Consider the following 16837-nt stretch of genomic DNA (forward strand, 5'->3'; position numbering starts at 1 on the left):
AGATCTGCAGTGAGGCTGCAGTCCCAAGCGTATTGAAAACAATAGGTGGACATAGTCCGCTTTGGATCCCACCCTAGTAACAGCTTTCTCAAGGGGACTGCATGAGACTCATATTATAGTTACTTCAGTTCCTGAAGTAGTATATAAGCTATAGCTGCCCATATGAAAAGTTTTCTTGTTATATTTTTTCATTAGTTAAAATTAATGGTCCTAAGGGGAATTTTTTAAAGTACGAGTAACAGGTAAATGTTACCTCACTGGTTTTCACCGAGAAGTAGACACCTAATTGACATTTCCTCTCTGAGTCCTGAAGACTTCTATGAAACTTTAGATCCTCATTTGAATTAGAAATTATTCTTCCAGTGTAGTTTCCAGATTTGGGGTGCAAATTTGGGAGGATGTAGGTGATCAAAAGGCAATGGGACTGAGACTTCTAAGACACTTAATGGGTTTTGAAATTTTTACCCCTGAGGAGCCTTTCCCCTGCTGGTTTTGGCAGCCCTCAGCCAAAATCTACAAATGAGAGTTCCTCCTCTCAGCTGCTGGCTTTCTGAGCCATTTTCTATATAAATAGAGATCACGTGGACTTTAATAAGGTCAGGGAATGTTTTTTAAATGTCTGTGATTTTTTTTTTCCCTCAAAACTTAATTTTGCCCATCTGATTTCTGTGGAAGTGGGAACAGATGCCAGAAGCTGAGAACTCCAGCAGCTTTGTGCTCACGCTTACAGCAGAGCACTTGTGGGATTGGGACCCTCAATTACTATCACATGTAGAGTTACATATTGGCTCTTAGCTGAGATCTGCAAATGCACTCTGGTTGTTCTACCATGTCAAAGTTAGGGGTGTTTAAGGAAATATGGATGTATCTTTGCTCCATTTTTATCTGTTCATTTGATAAGAGAGATTAGTTCATGAAAGAAGGGATACGTGGGGTGCCTTCTTGCACATAAATCCTCTGGTATTGATGCCTAAACTTAAGCACCTAATTCCATGTTTAGGCGCCTTCATAACTGGCTCTTTATCTCAGAAAGTGAGTCTGTTTATAGCAAAGTCTAACTATTGATTTAGATTCCCTGTTTGAGACAGCAGGGCTTGGATATTTTTGCCTTATGCCAAGAAATGAAAGAGTCAGAAGCATTTCCATATTTCTCAATGTCTCTTTCAGCGTGCTTAGTTCTGAGGGTACTACTTTTATCCAGTTACTGATCAGAAGAAGAGTTGTCTAATTTTGTACATTTTATACCATTTATGTTGTGTTTCTAATTTGAAAAAAAATGCAAGAGACTCATAATGACTTAGATTTGTTCTCTAACAAAGGCTGAGCTCGTTTGGAAGCACATGGTGTTCAGAAAGGAGCAGCGATCTGTGTGTACGAGCGCTGAGTTTTCAGGCAGCCGTTCAGCATCGGAACTGCTGCGTGGATCTGTTTCAGTAAAGTGCTGGTGGAGAAAGGTTTATATTATTTAGGGGCAAGGATCGCAGTTCCCAAACCAGGCTTCCTCTGTCCTGCTTATGCACACTAGTGCGTCTACCTAACCATTTTTTGTAAGGAATAGTATTATTCCTAAATTTGACTTATTTTATTAATCTTATTTTTGATTGCTTCGTGTAAGTACTTTTTAAAAATTGCCTGACTGGTCAAGTTGTTTTAGAAAAGTGGGAAGAAGCTTAGCCAGGAACTTAGCAATTTTTACAGCAGTTACTAAAAAGCACTGATAAAACCTGTTGCGGTACTAACATAATTCTGGTGAAGATGCTGAGAGGTGCTGCTGGCAGCTTTTTACTGTGTTAGGTGATAAACTGCAAAAAGAAAACAGGACACAAATTTAGGCAGATTGTAGTTTAATACTCACAGGCACACCTCAGCAGAGATAACGCGTTACCTTGAGTCAATGTACAGGAGGAAGGCAGAAAAATGGTGCTATGTTGGGGGAAAACAAAGACAATCAGGGCTTTCTTCTTGAGCAGCTGCAGCCAGTTCCACTAATGGAAGTGCAAGAGCAGAAACTGGCAGCACAAGGTATGCGTTCGTTTTTACAGATGGCAATGCAGACAAGTTGGTAATTGAGAAGGAAGTCGTGTACGTGAGCTGTTTGACGGGGGACAGCCCATTACAGTACTTTCCTGTGTAATTGACTCGGTGAGTTATTGGAGACAGAATTTCTATTCCTCTTGAATAGGTTTCAGTTGCTGCAAAATGACATCATTATTGTGCGGGAAATGCGGGTTTCCAGGTTGCTTTTTTTTTTTTTTGCTATTGGTATTAATAAAAGTTTTAAAATTAATTTTTGGGTTGTGTCCGTGGAGGTCTGTGTTGTACTCCTGGTAGTCAGTGGCAAAATACACCAGAAGTGAGATCATATCATAGTGTGGTAGCTGCTGTTTAAGGCACTGGAAGGGATTTAAGAATATCAGCTTATGCGAGTTGAAGGATAAGACCTTAAAAACACGTTATATCTAATAAAAGATGGTTGAAGGAAATTGCTTTCTAAGAAGTCATACTTTGTGTAGAATGATTAAGTAAATATTTAACTCTTTGCAAACCAGACTAACATATAGTTCCACCAGAAAATATTTCTCAGTGTTCATTACAAATGCCTCATACTGTAAATATGTATATGTGTATTTATTTAGTCCATGTATATGTATTTGCCCAACAGAAGATCACATATATTTTTAACACACAGTGTTTAAAAATCAACCACCACTAACTGTGGCAAGGAAGTCCAACCCGCAGAAAAAGTTTTATTGTTTCATATTTGTGCCACTGCAGATCTTGAGGGGTAAACTGTGAAATTACCTTCCATCCCTGTTTGGATTAACAGGGAGATACACTGTGAACTACATAATTTTTACCAATAAACGCTCACATGAATGAAAATGAATAAGTCATTGTAAAGTGGATTGTGATTATTTATGTGATCCCATAGTTGCATGTGGCTCTTAATGGATGATTAAAGCGATGGTAAATTCCTGCCTGTGGAGCTCAGGCTCTGGCTGAAGGTGGGTGTCCAAAGCCGGTTCCCTTCCAGCGCAGTGGCGAAGGTTGGGTCAGCTGTAGCTTGGGGGAGGAAATAAAGGTGAGGAGGTGATGGCGGTGAAGAGATCCACCAGCAAGTGATTTAGTGGCTTCTTTGCATAGCTATGTTTTTCTTAATTTAATCATTTATTTTGATCAGCCATTGTTTTACTTTGGTAGCAATCATGACATCGTAAACTAAAATCTTACTAAATCCTTCTTGCTTAGTAAGACACAAAGAGACTATAGTTCGCTGCTTGTTTTTTGGGGTGGGTTTTTTTTTTGAGTAGTAAATGCTGTTATTTCTAAGGTAGCTTTACAAAATGCAGGGAAATGCTACAAATGCTGGGACAAAAACTACTCATCTGCAGTTTTGCTGCTGATAAAAAATAATTGCCGTTTACATGCACATTAAAATATTTACTCTCCCTAAGGGATCGGGGGTGGGATTCTGAAAGGCTGCGCTAGTAGTAATGTTTAATTTACTGTCTGCTTTTTTTTCTCTCTCTAAACCCCCCCGATTCCTCTTATAAAAAGTTTGTAATACAGCATATATTACAAAAAGATTCTGTCACAATAGAGCATTAAAAATTCCACTAAACTTTTTATATGAATTAGGTGTGTAATTTTAACTTTCCTCTTGGCATTTTTACTTTCTTCCTACTTTGCCTTTCCTAACCTCTTTCTTATGCGTCTTTCAAATACAGCTCTTTAATGTAATTGTTCTTGAAAATGTCTTAGATGAAGAGTTTGGATTTGGCACATTAAATTGACTTCAAGAGACATCTGTTAACTCATAGTTAAGGTTGAAAACAACTTCTAATTTAACACTCTGCTTTATGTGTTTTGCTTTTTCTGACAACTTATGCTTTGGGGACGAGAATTTGCTGTGCCTGGTCTATTCCTGAAAGCTGTCCAAGTTATAAAGGGAAGAAAACCCAATGACTTTCTTTTTAATTTAGACATAGTTACAGCAAAAGCAACTAAATTTTTAAAATGTAAAACTTTACAGGGACATAGTTGTGGCTGTTTTCATAGTTGAGAGAGAAAGCAGTTTTGATTAAACACATTCAGAAAGGTCCGAGTGCCTCTGCAGCCAAAAGAAATGAGGGCTGAAAGATTATTTTCGCATCCTAAACAGCAGAAAGTAGCGCTTACTCCAACATCCAGATGCTGCCTTGCTGCCCAGGTTTCAAACTTCAATTAATCTGAGCCTCGCCCAAACTCAGAGAACTGAATACCTCCTCATACAAGGAGGGCAATACCTGGAAAGATGTAGCAGGTGTAAAACAAGAAAATCCTAAATACTCAGAGCAGTGCAAACACAACATATACAGATGTAACCATGAGTGCATTACACTATTTTTCTGAACCGTGTGTTATCAGCCCGACGATTACAGGTATGAGACCAGCTGCTTACAATTGATCCTCTCCATAGCGGGTCACCTGGCTCGTACTGAACCGAGCACGTGCAGGTTTCCTGGCGCCTCCCTTTTGGACCTCCCGTGTTGCCAGAGAGCATCCAGAGCCAGCGTTTTGCCTTTTTTTTCAGTGAGACATGTATGGTTGTAGTCCCCAACTTTGTCATTGGAAATAGGTCAGGCATATGTTTATTCTTGGGTAACATTTATGATTTCTCTGCACCTCGCGTTCTGGAGCCGTGATTACAACGTGCTCCGTTTCTGGCACGGTAGGAAAGCCAGAGATGGTCAAAAAATCCACTCAGGCTTCATCGTATCGTCGTTTTGTGATGGGGAAGTAATCAGCAAAAAGACAAGTAGTGTTGTGTCCAAACCAAGAGGGTGATGTAAGAAGAATGCTTGGCTGACACTTGTGGAGCCTATTTGAGTTTCTAAAAGCATCTTCTGGCAGAAATTTTGAAAACAGGATGTATTTGGCACTAGCAGAGTGTCAGGCACCGTTGCTTAGTCTAGCTAGCTAAAAAGCCACAGTTCCTGAGCAGTGTTTTTGGCTGTGCTTTTACAATATAGATTTTGCTACATGAAATTCAATTGAAATAATAACTGAAAGTTCAGTACATTTTTAAATACATTTTGTATAACTGTGTAGTGTAATGACTCTTCTACATGGCTACAAAGTTTGAAATCGTATAAGAGACATTTTTTTTAAATCTAAAGCAGTGAATGGAAAACAAGGGCCTGATCCTGTCAAGATGCCTGAGTGAATTACTTGTTATGGTATTCTCTGCTGTTTCATTGCTTAGCAGAAAGCACTACAAATAATTTCCTTGTTTCAATGAAATATTGGTAACTAGTGAAAATCATTTAAGGAGTTAAAAAAAAATTAGGCATTGGGGCTTGACGATGTGTATACCAAGTTTCAGACTTGTTTGATTTGAAACGGTCAAGATATGAAACCATAAAAAATGTGAGTAAATACTCTGCATATCAAGGGTTGTTATGCAATTACATGCTTTCAGCATGGTTCTTACTGAGGGAAAACAGTTAGTAGAGAGATCTGCAATACATGTTCAGTGAATAATTACAAACTTTCATAGCTTAGCTACATAAAAATAATCATCCACTTGTTGCTTTGCTACTACTAAAACACTAAAATGTGCGCATACTTTTTTCCCCCAGAGCAAAGCCACTATGACTGTGGATTTGTTAGAAAGTTATCTGAAAAACTTGAAATCCCCTCTGCCCCCCCCTCCCCCCCTCCCCATTTTGGCCAATCTTCAAATTATAAACAGCTGAACTGATTTAAATAAAGTTTTCAGTACCAAAAAAGAAAAGGAAAAAAAAAAAGTTACATCTGGGCTGACAAAAACATGTGCCAAATTTCAGCCCAGTGTGATTTGAGACAACCGTGATATTAAACGCCCAGACCTAGGAACCGGAATGGAAATAGAGACAGGCTCTTCACTGCACTGGCCCCTTCAGGATTTGGGATTGTAATGTAGTGGTTATAAGGCTCCAGATGATTAAAGCTTGACTTAGTACATACATATTTTAGTTATTTAGACCCTTTTGGCTTATTCTTCCAAGGATGTATGGGAAATTTTCATGGGTAACTACAGTTAGTGCTAGTGGCATTGATCGCAGACTGAAACCTTTTTCTCTGTCGCTCAAACCCTCCCATGACTAGTTATGTCGACTTACTTTTTCTGGGCTGATCTTAAGAGATTATTTTACTATGATAAGTATGTGTTCACATTTGAAAAAGAGCAAAAGGTTCCATAACATACTTCTTGAAAATGCTGCCTAGGGTGGTGCTTAGCAGATCACGTGAGCACATGGCTGGGTTTTATGGAGGCTGTTGCACAGACTTTGCTGGATTGGAGCTCAAGTGCCTGTTCCTTTGCGAGACTATCCAGAAAACCAGCAGTATTGGCCATTATTATTGACTGGTACAAACGCTGAGTATGCAAAGCCAAACAGACTCATGCAGAAGAACTATCATCACTAACAGTAGAAGGATCATTACTAATTAAAATTTAGCACACAAAAACCATTTAGATAATTTCTGTTGGCCAATAACTTTTACAAAACTTAGTATATGGGAAGTAAAGGCCTAGGTTTTGTTCTTTTTTTAAGAAACCATATTGGTTTAAGAGAAGAGGACTACGGGCATTGTAGACTTTTAAAAACAGCCTCCGTTTTTTCCTGCAGACATCGTCAAAATTTCTCAGGTTTATTTTGACAAGCAGGTCCGTTCTGTGGTTAGTGGGATCTGGGAGTCAAGAATATTTAGTCCAATTCTGCCACAGTCCTGTTTCACCCCAGGAAATCCATTCTAAATCTGTATGTCCCCACTATAAAATGCTGTTTCATCGCCAAAAAGCTTAAAAAAGTAACAGCATTTAAGTTTTTCCAGAGGTGGTTTAATTCTTAATTCATTAGTATATGTAATCTATGTTGGAACACTTAGGTAGGGGAATAATCATTGTTAATTACCCTGTAAGGTCCGTAATACAGAAATAAGAGAAGGTAAGATGAATTTACACACTTTGCGTTGAATTTAGGGAAGGATGTTTAGCTGGACTACTTTGAAATTTTAAGCAGGTAAGTAGTTTGTAAATACTAAATAAGCACAGATACAGTTTTTTGATACATATAGCTACTACTAGGTATTTTGTAGATTGTTGTCAGCTGTAGTCATTGTATTATTTCATTGCAACTAATGTCCAGTTTGAATCAGATCTTTCTTTAGAAAAGAGAAAAAATGAGTTACTTCTGTCAATGTTTTAAAGATATACTAGTTCCATAGCATTCAGTGAAGATTTCAGTGTTACTACACCTTCTGTCACCATTCTGGTGTGTACAAATGCAGTGTATAAACTACACCGCTTTCTGTATGTTTTAAAAGTCTTCCATGACTTTGTAGAGGGTATTTCCCAAACTCAAGGAACACAAACAGAAATGAAAGGGTGGAAAGACTGACTCAGATGAAGACTCCACTTGGTTAATACACCACACCAAGAAGCCATAGGCCGGCAGACAAAAAGTAGGAATGGAAAGGAACAGCTCTGCAGTTGTATCTGAATCCTGGCCATATACAGTCATTTCCATTTGGAAACTTCTCGCACTTCAAGTGGACCAAATTGAGGTTGGTTTAGTGAAGCTTTATTACACTCTTAAGGAAAATGTTTCAGCAGCCGGGTGAAGTTGTGCAAGGATATGCAACCACCAAAAGAACTGGGAGCTTCAGTTTACTTGTAGGAGAGCGTGCCTTCACAGTGAGCTGCATCTCATACATACTAGTTAGATGTTTGCTGAAGGATGTCAACTACCATTTAGTTCTACCCCTAGTCAAATTGAGAAAAAATGTAGTGTATTACTGCTTCTGATTTAAGAGACAAAGTAGGGGATGATGTAAGGGGGTGAGAGAGAGATTATCTTGATGACAATCTCGATTTTACTGTATCACCTTAAAGTAGCACAACCTGCTGTACTAATGAAATTGTGTTCTTGGTTTAAAAGGGCAGTTGTTAGCCTGATTTTGTGCTCACTAAAAACATTTCCCCAATCTTGTTAAATTATTGCACTCATTTCAGATTTTTATGGCTCTGCAGCTTACCAGCCCTCGTTTCTTTACGTTTCATTCATTTTCCTTGTATTGATGATTAATGGAGGATGTCGAACGTTAGAGTGAGCAGGCATCAGCAAATGCAAGATCATAATTAGTTTAGCTGACGAGGGCCTCTGATAGCACTTGCATCTGGATGGAAAAATTACCCTATAGGGAACTGGCTGCTCACCAGGTCTTTTTAGTGATACATTGTGAAACACCCGATGAATCAAATGCCCTTTCAATGCCAAGAAAGTGTTCCAGTCTTGAAGCCAAAATTATGTCTGCAGAAAGCTTTCCATTTGAAATGTATCAGAGTACAATTATAACCATTGTATTTTTTTGGCATGAACACCAGTGTTCTACAGTATGGACTAAAGTTAAATAAATTACTTAAATTTTATGAAACCGTGAAATTTTGACTTACAGTGTTAGTAATTTTTAATTTATAATAAAATTACTTTTCAGCCAGGCTGTTTTTCCCTGTACTCACCCATTCTTATCTTAGATGCTGAAGGTTTCTTACTGATTTTTTTCCTTTGCAAAAAGGGAACAGAGTTGAAATTCAGATTTTTTTTTTCAGCAAAAGAATTCCATTTCCTGCTTATTAGTATTTGTGCCCGCAAACATAGCCTGACTTTTGTTTAAATGAGAAGTTCAATGAAATCATTACCCCGTAGAAAGAATTTAACGAGCAATACTCATAAACGTGTCTACTTTTAAATATTCCTGGATCATTATGAAAGCTGATGAATCCACAGCTCAGTCTGGTTAAAAATCAATTTGTATTTAGGAAAGTTGTACTGTGCCTTTCTTTGCCTGACTGAAATAAAATAAATAAATCTATCCATCGATGAGACAGTATTTTCTGGGGTTTTGGGTGAAGTTCAAAAGAGGTCTCATTAAGAATACTGTACTTTTATTTGTTCGGCAGAGGTTACTCCTCGTTCTTAGTGGGCTGTGGGAAATATATGGTGGCTTATACTGATTTCAGAAGTAAGTGGGAAAGACTGGAACTGAATATCATTTATTCAATTAATGAAGTATAATCTTTGTTAAAGGAATTAGTATGACGCAGATACGAACTGTAATTAATTGAAGTCGTGGTGTTTCAGAATTCTTGTTACCGATCACACTTTAAAATCGAGCAAACTAGAAAGAAATAAACTGTTGTGAAATGCAGTGAACGAACCCGGAGAAGTTTACAGAATGTTCTCTGTCAGCTTCCAGAGGGGTTTTTCAGAATTTGCTGTTTAGAAACCATCATTAAATGCACAAAACCTGAAGTTCAAAAAGTTAAAGCTGTTATTCTGAAAAGGCTTTGGTGTTTCACACACCTCATCCATCACTCTAGGGTTAATTATAATGAAAATCAGTGGTGCCTATTAAGCACAATTGAACCTGACCTCATTATGGGCAGTGTGGTTTTATACTGTCATTGTTGCCAGTCTAGAGACAAAACTCCTGTGTTGATTTGTCCTAACTCCGCAGCTCATGTGACTCACCTCTGACCTGTTTTTTTTTTCTGTGTGGTTTTTTTTTTTTTTTCTTTTTCTTCCCTATTTCAGAGACGTAGAGGCTCGGGTGTTTTTTGTGCCAATTGCCTGACCACAAAGACCTCTCTCTGGCGAAAGAATGCAAATGGTGGATATGTATGCAATGCGTGTGGCCTCTACCAGAAGCTTCACTCGGTAGGAAGAACTTACTGGTTTGTTCAGAAAAAAAGGGGTTATACAGCTAAGCTGGGCAGCTGTGGTCTTGTCTGGTTGTGTGATTAGTACCACTCCCTGGCCTGCAGTTAATTTCCTAACAGGGTTTTGCAGTATGGTCACTTTGGGATCAGATGTGATTCATTATGAAACAGGCTGGGATGCTGTGGGTAGACATGTTTGAGATCACCAGTGATACACTTAATTATTTTGATACAAAATAAGGGGAAAATTATTTCTTTTCTGGGAATTCCATTTAAAGCCATACAATATGTTGTGATGAAAGCTCTCTAAATTCAAGAGCCCTCATGTTCATAATAAAATTTAAAAAAAAAGATTCTTAAAGTTAGACATCATATCTACATCAAAAATATCCTTTGCTGTGGTTTTTGTTTTCTTTCACTTCTCTTCCCCCCTTTATTCTTGACAGTAAATTTCCTGGAGATATGGGGTGGTGGGTTTTTTTATTCTTTTTTCTGCAGTTCTTATAGTCTGCTGGAGGATTCTGAAATAACTCAACAAGGAAGCTACTCACTTGATGGCACTCATCACTTGGTGAGGGGAAGATTCACCATCCCTCAGGATCAGGCAGGGAATAAGTCATAATCATGAACTGTCTACATTGCTTTTCATCTTATTGACACTTGGCTTGATCCTGAAAGATGTTGAATGCTCTGGTCGAGGTCCAGGAAAGCCATGCTTAAGTGTTTCCTTGGATCAATGCCAAAATGCTCAGAATCTTTTAGGTTAAGACCCGCTAGTTAAATATTATCCCTGCTATCTTTAATAGAAGCACATGGGAGAGTCAGGTGATCAAAATTTGACTCTAATGAATTAATTTTTACAACATGCCCCTGGAGTTAAAAAGTGTTACTATTTTTCAGAAATAGAAACTGAGGCAGCCTGTGAGAGTTGGCCAAGGCAACATAACAATTTAGGCTTAGAGCCCAAATCAGAAATCTGTGTTGTGACTGAGAGTGCATATTTTTAAAGACTTTTTTCAGAAATTCCATTTTCAAAAAAAAAAAAAAAAAGAAAAAAAGCCACTTAGGAAACTATATTTCAAATGCATTAAGACTCCCAAGTGCCTATGCCTATTTCTCTTTAAATTTGAGGCATAAGCTTCTAAATCATTTAGTAGTTTCTGTGAATTTTAACCCTTGATCTTGTGTACAGGCCACATAACAATCCTCTTTACTAAAGATCCTGTCCAGCCCAATTAATAAAAAAGAAGAAGATTCCAATTTTTGAAAGCAGCAAGGCCATCACCAGTCTGAAAGGTTAGCTCTGTTTGCCATGTGCTGTCATTCTGAGATCAGTAACTGTTTTCAAGCTTCAGAACAACCCAGCCAGTCAGAGAGCATCTGAGCAGGAAAAGATGGACTAATGCACGATCTGTGGCAAGCATCTTGGCTGGGTCTTGCTGAAGGTATCTTCCTGGACATCTCTCGAAGTTCTAGATAGAATATCTAATTTAAGGAAATTGATCCATGGTGAGCACCCGCAAAGATTTTAAGGAGGGAAGTTTAAAGGGCTTTTTAACATTAATTTGACGTTTGAGTCCAGTTATTTGTAGAACTTCCGTTCACAGCCCCCATTTTCCCTTTTTTTAATATATTTTTCTAAACTATAGTGTTGGACCTTACCGTGATTATTAGTATAACTTATTGAATAGATAAAAGCCACAAGAATCAGTTTTGAATTCAAACACGTAGCACAGATAATACTTATGAACCAGTAGGAATAAACCAGTGTGCTTCTAACAATAATAATTAACAATACAATGTCAAACTTTATTTTGTGCATATAGAAAGCAAGAAGCTGACACTATCTTTTAGCTCCACTGTTCAAGCATGGCAATAAGCTGTCATTCGGTGGACATTTGACATTAATATCTTCAATTGAACTTTGACCAAACAAACGCAAAGAATTTAATTAAGCCTTCACTCTGCTGTGATATGATAGCAACTCCATTGTAAATTGGAGTCTGAAATAATCAAACAAATCTCTCCTGTGGGACACCTTTTGAGACAGTCCCATGCAAAGGGATGCTCTTTAGACTGACACCAGAAAGATGAAGGTTTCTTTTATCTGTCTGCCTGTCTGCTCTTCCCGAAAAATTACAGTAAGTAATTGTCATGTATGTTTTTTAATTAAGGAGTCTAGGTTGATGCCGTTATTAGGTAAATGTCTGAAACTATAAAAATTCAAGGGAATAGAACTGTTCCCTTCGATGAGCCACCCTGTTAAACTAAATTATGCTACACAGCTGAGTAAAATTCACCTATAGCAGGTTTGCACATTTCATAGCTCCTTTTTGATTGGATTATCACTATTTAGAACTACTTCCTCATTAACTCAAGAATGTGTATAAAACACTTCTCTCTAAGGTCCATTTCTTACTTGTGTCTAATAAGAAGAAAAATCTATGGTCTATCAGATACTACTAGTGGTAGTGACTGACAAATGTTAATATGGTAGTGATTTCTGCTGTAAGTCACATTTCCATTTCTATGATACCCTTGAATAATTTTTCAACATGTTTTCAAAAATGTCCAATCTATCTAGAGGTCATTTACATTAAACTTGCCAGTTTTTTCACATTTTTCTCCTCTAATGCAGATAACTGTGTTAAGAAATGTGTAATAATATTCCAACGGTCAATTAGTAAAATAGTTTTAGTGAAAAAAATGCAGTTCACTGCAAACATATATATAATATTCACATTTGCTGACAGAGAAAGGTATATCCCTTGTCTCCCAGAATCATGAATTTGACCATTATTATTGTGGTGCTGTTCCTCATGTTTTAATAGCTCTAACTTGGTCATGGAAAACTAGATTTTGTTCCATAGTGATTCCTTGGCCACATCCTCGGACTAGTTCAATGAGGAGTTACAGCAGGTTATTCTAGGATTAGACGTACGTGATCTTCTAGTGGAGAGATCACTCCAATTTCCCATGATATCTAGGAAGTCTAATCACAATAATTTAATGAACTATTTGTTGAATTTTGTGATTTTTACTCATATAGAGAGATTGCCAATTGATACAGAGATGGCAGAAAAATCTTTGTGATCATACTCAATGTACTATGTATAACATATAATTACGGATCTGACATAGGGCATTTTAAAAGTAAAGTTCTGGTTGTTTCCACTATTTTCTAAATTGAATGCCCCACTGAAAATCAAGAAGAGAGCTTAAGCTTTTCTGTCTGCTTTAGTTGCAACCAAATACAGAATATTTCTATGTGCACCTTACTACTATGAATAAGGAAAACGTGAGTAGCTTTACTCCACTGAGTAATCTGTTTTAATCAGCTAAAGACTAGTCAGATGAGTGCAGTCATCTGCATGCTGAAGAATTTTTAAGTTGGACCTACAGCCTTTAACTCCTAATGGCATGTAACTTTGAAGAGCCAGAGCTGCAAACAGGTGTGTGAGGGTCCTTAAACACAGGTATGAAGATGTTTCTTTTAACTACTTCCACGATCAGACTTCATACCTGTAGCGTGAAGAGTAAGACTAAAAGTATTTCCAAACTATTGAAAGGTTATCTGGAAGCCATATGAAAATGGTCTGTAGTGTATAAATAAAAGTTTAATAAGAGCAACATCAACAATGTTGTAAGATCTCACACAGCATGTCAGTATGACAATGTTACAATTGTCATAAAAAGGTGAGGAAATTACACTGAGCTTGTAATAAAGAGTATATGCTTATGCATATTAATTGGCTATTGATTCTGCAAACTATAAACTTTATTTGCATAGAATTTACATAGAAAATATTCTAATTTTATCTAACATGATTTTGCCTCAACTTTGATCTGTTTGAGGAGGCTGGTTCAGGTGCTGTTTTTCTGCTAAGTTTAAATTCTGCTTATTAAAAATCTAAATCAAAGTTTCTTCTGATTCAGAGTTTTAATAGAAAATAAAATCTTAACAAGTAGCTGCACTGCCTAAAATGTAGTTAACCATTAAGAATAAGCCGACCTCAGGGAAATAAATAGGTGAAAGAGGCGAGGAAGATGGCAAGTCAAGAGAGAAACTAGATCTCTAGAAATAGTAGAGTGAGCGCTCTTCCAGCTCTGGCTATTTTTATATTTATTTTTATTTTTATATATATTCAAGCTTATGAATATATATAAATTATGTTACATTCAAAATACAAATTGTTTTGGATATTGACTGTATGCCAAAATTTAATCTGCACTTTAATTTGCACTTTAAAACAATGTTAAAAAGAAAATTTCCAAATAAACATATAAGTGGAATACTGTGTGGGACACTTTTCTGGCCTGCAACTGCCAGCACACCAAACTGAATGACTTTTGGGTAGTTTTTGTTGTTTTAACATCTGCCCAGTAAAGCAACACATACTGACGTTATAGCACCATCTTTCGTTCACATAGCATTGCCTTCCTCTTGAGGGGCCTTTCAGAGAGGCCTGGCTGCTGTCCTTCCTTGTACTATTTTTTTTTCTTCACGCAAAAGTATTTTCAGTTCTCATCTAAATAGGCCACCTACCCTGAGCTGGTGTGGGGAAGTAGGAAATGGAAACAGAAGTCCTTGCTTGGTTCTTGCCTCTGCCTCTTCCGCCATGCTTTTTTCTTTACAGACTTTTTTTGCCACCTTCAGGGGATACCTTCTCTCCCTCATGACTTAGTAGGACAACATCAGTAACATTTAGAAAGAAATACAGTAGGGAAGAAGGAGGAGGAGTTGGTACCAAAGTCCCAGGTGGACCTTTTGGTGCATAGAAAAAGTTTTCCTGGGCTTTCTTCTCCATCTTTCTTAGTCCCTTTCCTGCCACCATCATCCCACTCACCTCCACAGTGGACCTGCAGCCCTTTTGCTAGGTGACAGCAGTGGTGGTCAGCAAGCCCTCTATTTGCTTGCATTTTCTATCCGTGTCAAAGTGGGATGGGTATCAAGGTAAGTGTTACTCAATTCTTGTCACAGTGTGATCTGTGCAAGCCCTTGTCCGATACCAGCTCTGGTGACATGGTGCATAGAATAACGCTAGTGCACAGGGCCGTGCATCTCCCACCTCATTCCCAGCTCTCAGCACCCACTTTCAGCACGTCTCCCCCAGAATTTTTCAGGAGTAAGGATTAATAAATCCTTTGACAGCTTGGATACTTCATGCCTTTTTAAGTAAACAGTTATAGTATGTCTAGGCAGTTGACTTAGTTTGATAAAACAAACCAATTCATAGTTTACTTTTAGCATGAGGGGCCAGGAACCAGCATTTGGGTTGAAATTTGGTCATTCCCATAAAACTCTTATAGTATAGTTCTTCACGAAAGAAAAGATAAATTTGCGTGAGCATGGTCTCGCAGATTTGTTTAATGTGTCTTTCTTTTTTCCTTTTGTTCATTATGTGTGTGTTCCATGCAGACTCCCAGGCCTTTAAACATCATTAAGCAGAACAATGGTGAGCAGATCATTAGGAGACGAACAAGAAAGCGCCTTAACCCGGAGGCACTTCAGGCTGAGCAGCTAAACAAACAGCAGAGGGGTAGCAGTGAGGAACAAGTCAATGGAAGCCCCTTAGAGAGGAGGTCAGAGGATCATTTACCTGAAGGTCATCAGAGAGAAATTCAGCTTCCCAGCCTCAGTAAATATGAGGCCCCAGGTTCATTGACTAAAAGCCATTCTGCTCAGCAGCCAATATTGGTCAGCCAAACTCTGGATATTCACAAAAGGATGCAACCTTTGCACATTCAGATAAAAAGTCCTCAGGAAAGTACTGGAGACCCAGGAAACAGTTCATCGATATCAGAAGGGAAAGGAAGCTCAGAGAGAGGCAGCCCGATAGAAAAATACATGAGACCTGCGAAACATCCAAACTATTCACCACCTGGAAGCCCTATTGAAAAATACCAGTACCCACTTTTTGGACTTCCGTTTGTACACAATGACTTTCAGAGTGAAGCTGACTGGCTGAGATTCTGGAGTAAATATAAGCTGTCTGTTCCTGGGAATCCACACTACTTGAGTCATGTGCCTGGCCTACCAAATCCTTGCCAAAACTATGTGCCTTATCCCACCTTTAATCTGCCTCCTCATTTTTCAGCTGTCGGATCAGACAATGACATTCCTCTAGATTTGGCGATAAAGCATTCCAGACCTGGGCCAACTGCAAATGGTGCCTCCAAGGAAAAGAGTAAGGCACCACCAAATGTAAAAAATGAAGGTCCCTTGAATGTAGTAAAAACAGAGAAAGTTGATAGAAGTACTCAAGATGAACTTTCTACCAAGTGTGTGCACTGTGGCATTGTCTTTCTGGATGAAGTGATGTATGCTTTGCATATGAGTTGCCATGGTGACAGTGGACCTTTCCAGTGCAGCATATGCCAGCATCTTTGCACGGACAAGTATGACTTCACAACTCACATCCAGAGGGGCCTACACAGGAACAATGCACAAGCTGAAAAGAATGGAAAACCTAAAGAGTAAACCTTAGCACTTAGCACAATTAAACAGAAATAGGTTTCCTTGATGGGAATTCAATAGCTTGTAATGTCTTGTGAAGACCTATAAAGCACTTCATATAGAGAGCATGCCTTATCCAATATTAAATCCCTTGTTCTTTTCTTTTTTTTCTTTTTCTTCTTTTTTTTTTTTCCTTTTTTTTTCTTTTTTTTTTTTTTTTCCTTTTAAATGAGTGGGTTACCAAGAAAAAAAGAACAGTTGGACGGTGGCCAGAAGGTGGAGAAGATAATTGTATGGGTCACGGCCCACCAAAGCTAGCCAGAATGCAGTGAATCATGGCAAATAACCTTGAGAAAATTTTACCGGACAATTAATACCTTTGCTATTGTGTAAGAGACATAACTGACAAGAGTGCAAAGATGTGTATATGTATATACTGCTGCAGGGGTATAGTGAACATATGCACATTGTATATAAGAACTAGACTTGTTAAATATACAGATGTTAAAAGGTCATTTTCTTTTCTTTAATTTGGGCTAATTTCTGCCCTACAACATGCCTTAGGATCATTTTGTCCTCAAAGCTTTGGCAGCAATTTCATCTAGATGTTTCTCAGACTCAGCTGATTTTTAGCT

At 38.0% G+C, this 16837-nt stretch overlaps 1 protein-coding gene across 1 annotated transcript; it reads left to right on the forward strand.

Moving 5' to 3' along the window:
* Positions 1–1925: 1925 nt before the first annotated feature.
* On the forward strand, positions 1926–16446 carry LOC104079052 (zinc finger transcription factor Trps1-like). The gene is made up of 4 exons (XM_009580935.1): positions 1926–2022; positions 6654–6703; positions 9621–9743; positions 15165–16446. Exons 1-4 carry the CDS (start codon positions 1926–1928, stop codon positions 16224–16226), a joined length of 1332 nt encoding a protein of 443 aa, XP_009579230.1. The 3' UTR covers positions 16227–16446.
* Positions 16447–16837: the final 391 nt, after the last annotated feature.

Source organism: Fulmarus glacialis, unplaced genomic scaffold (assembly GCF_000690835.1).
Source record: "Fulmarus glacialis isolate BGI_N327 unplaced genomic scaffold, ASM69083v1 scaffold2287, whole genome shotgun sequence".
In the NCBI taxonomy this organism is placed as follows: domain Eukaryota; kingdom Metazoa; phylum Chordata; class Aves; order Procellariiformes; family Procellariidae; genus Fulmarus; species Fulmarus glacialis.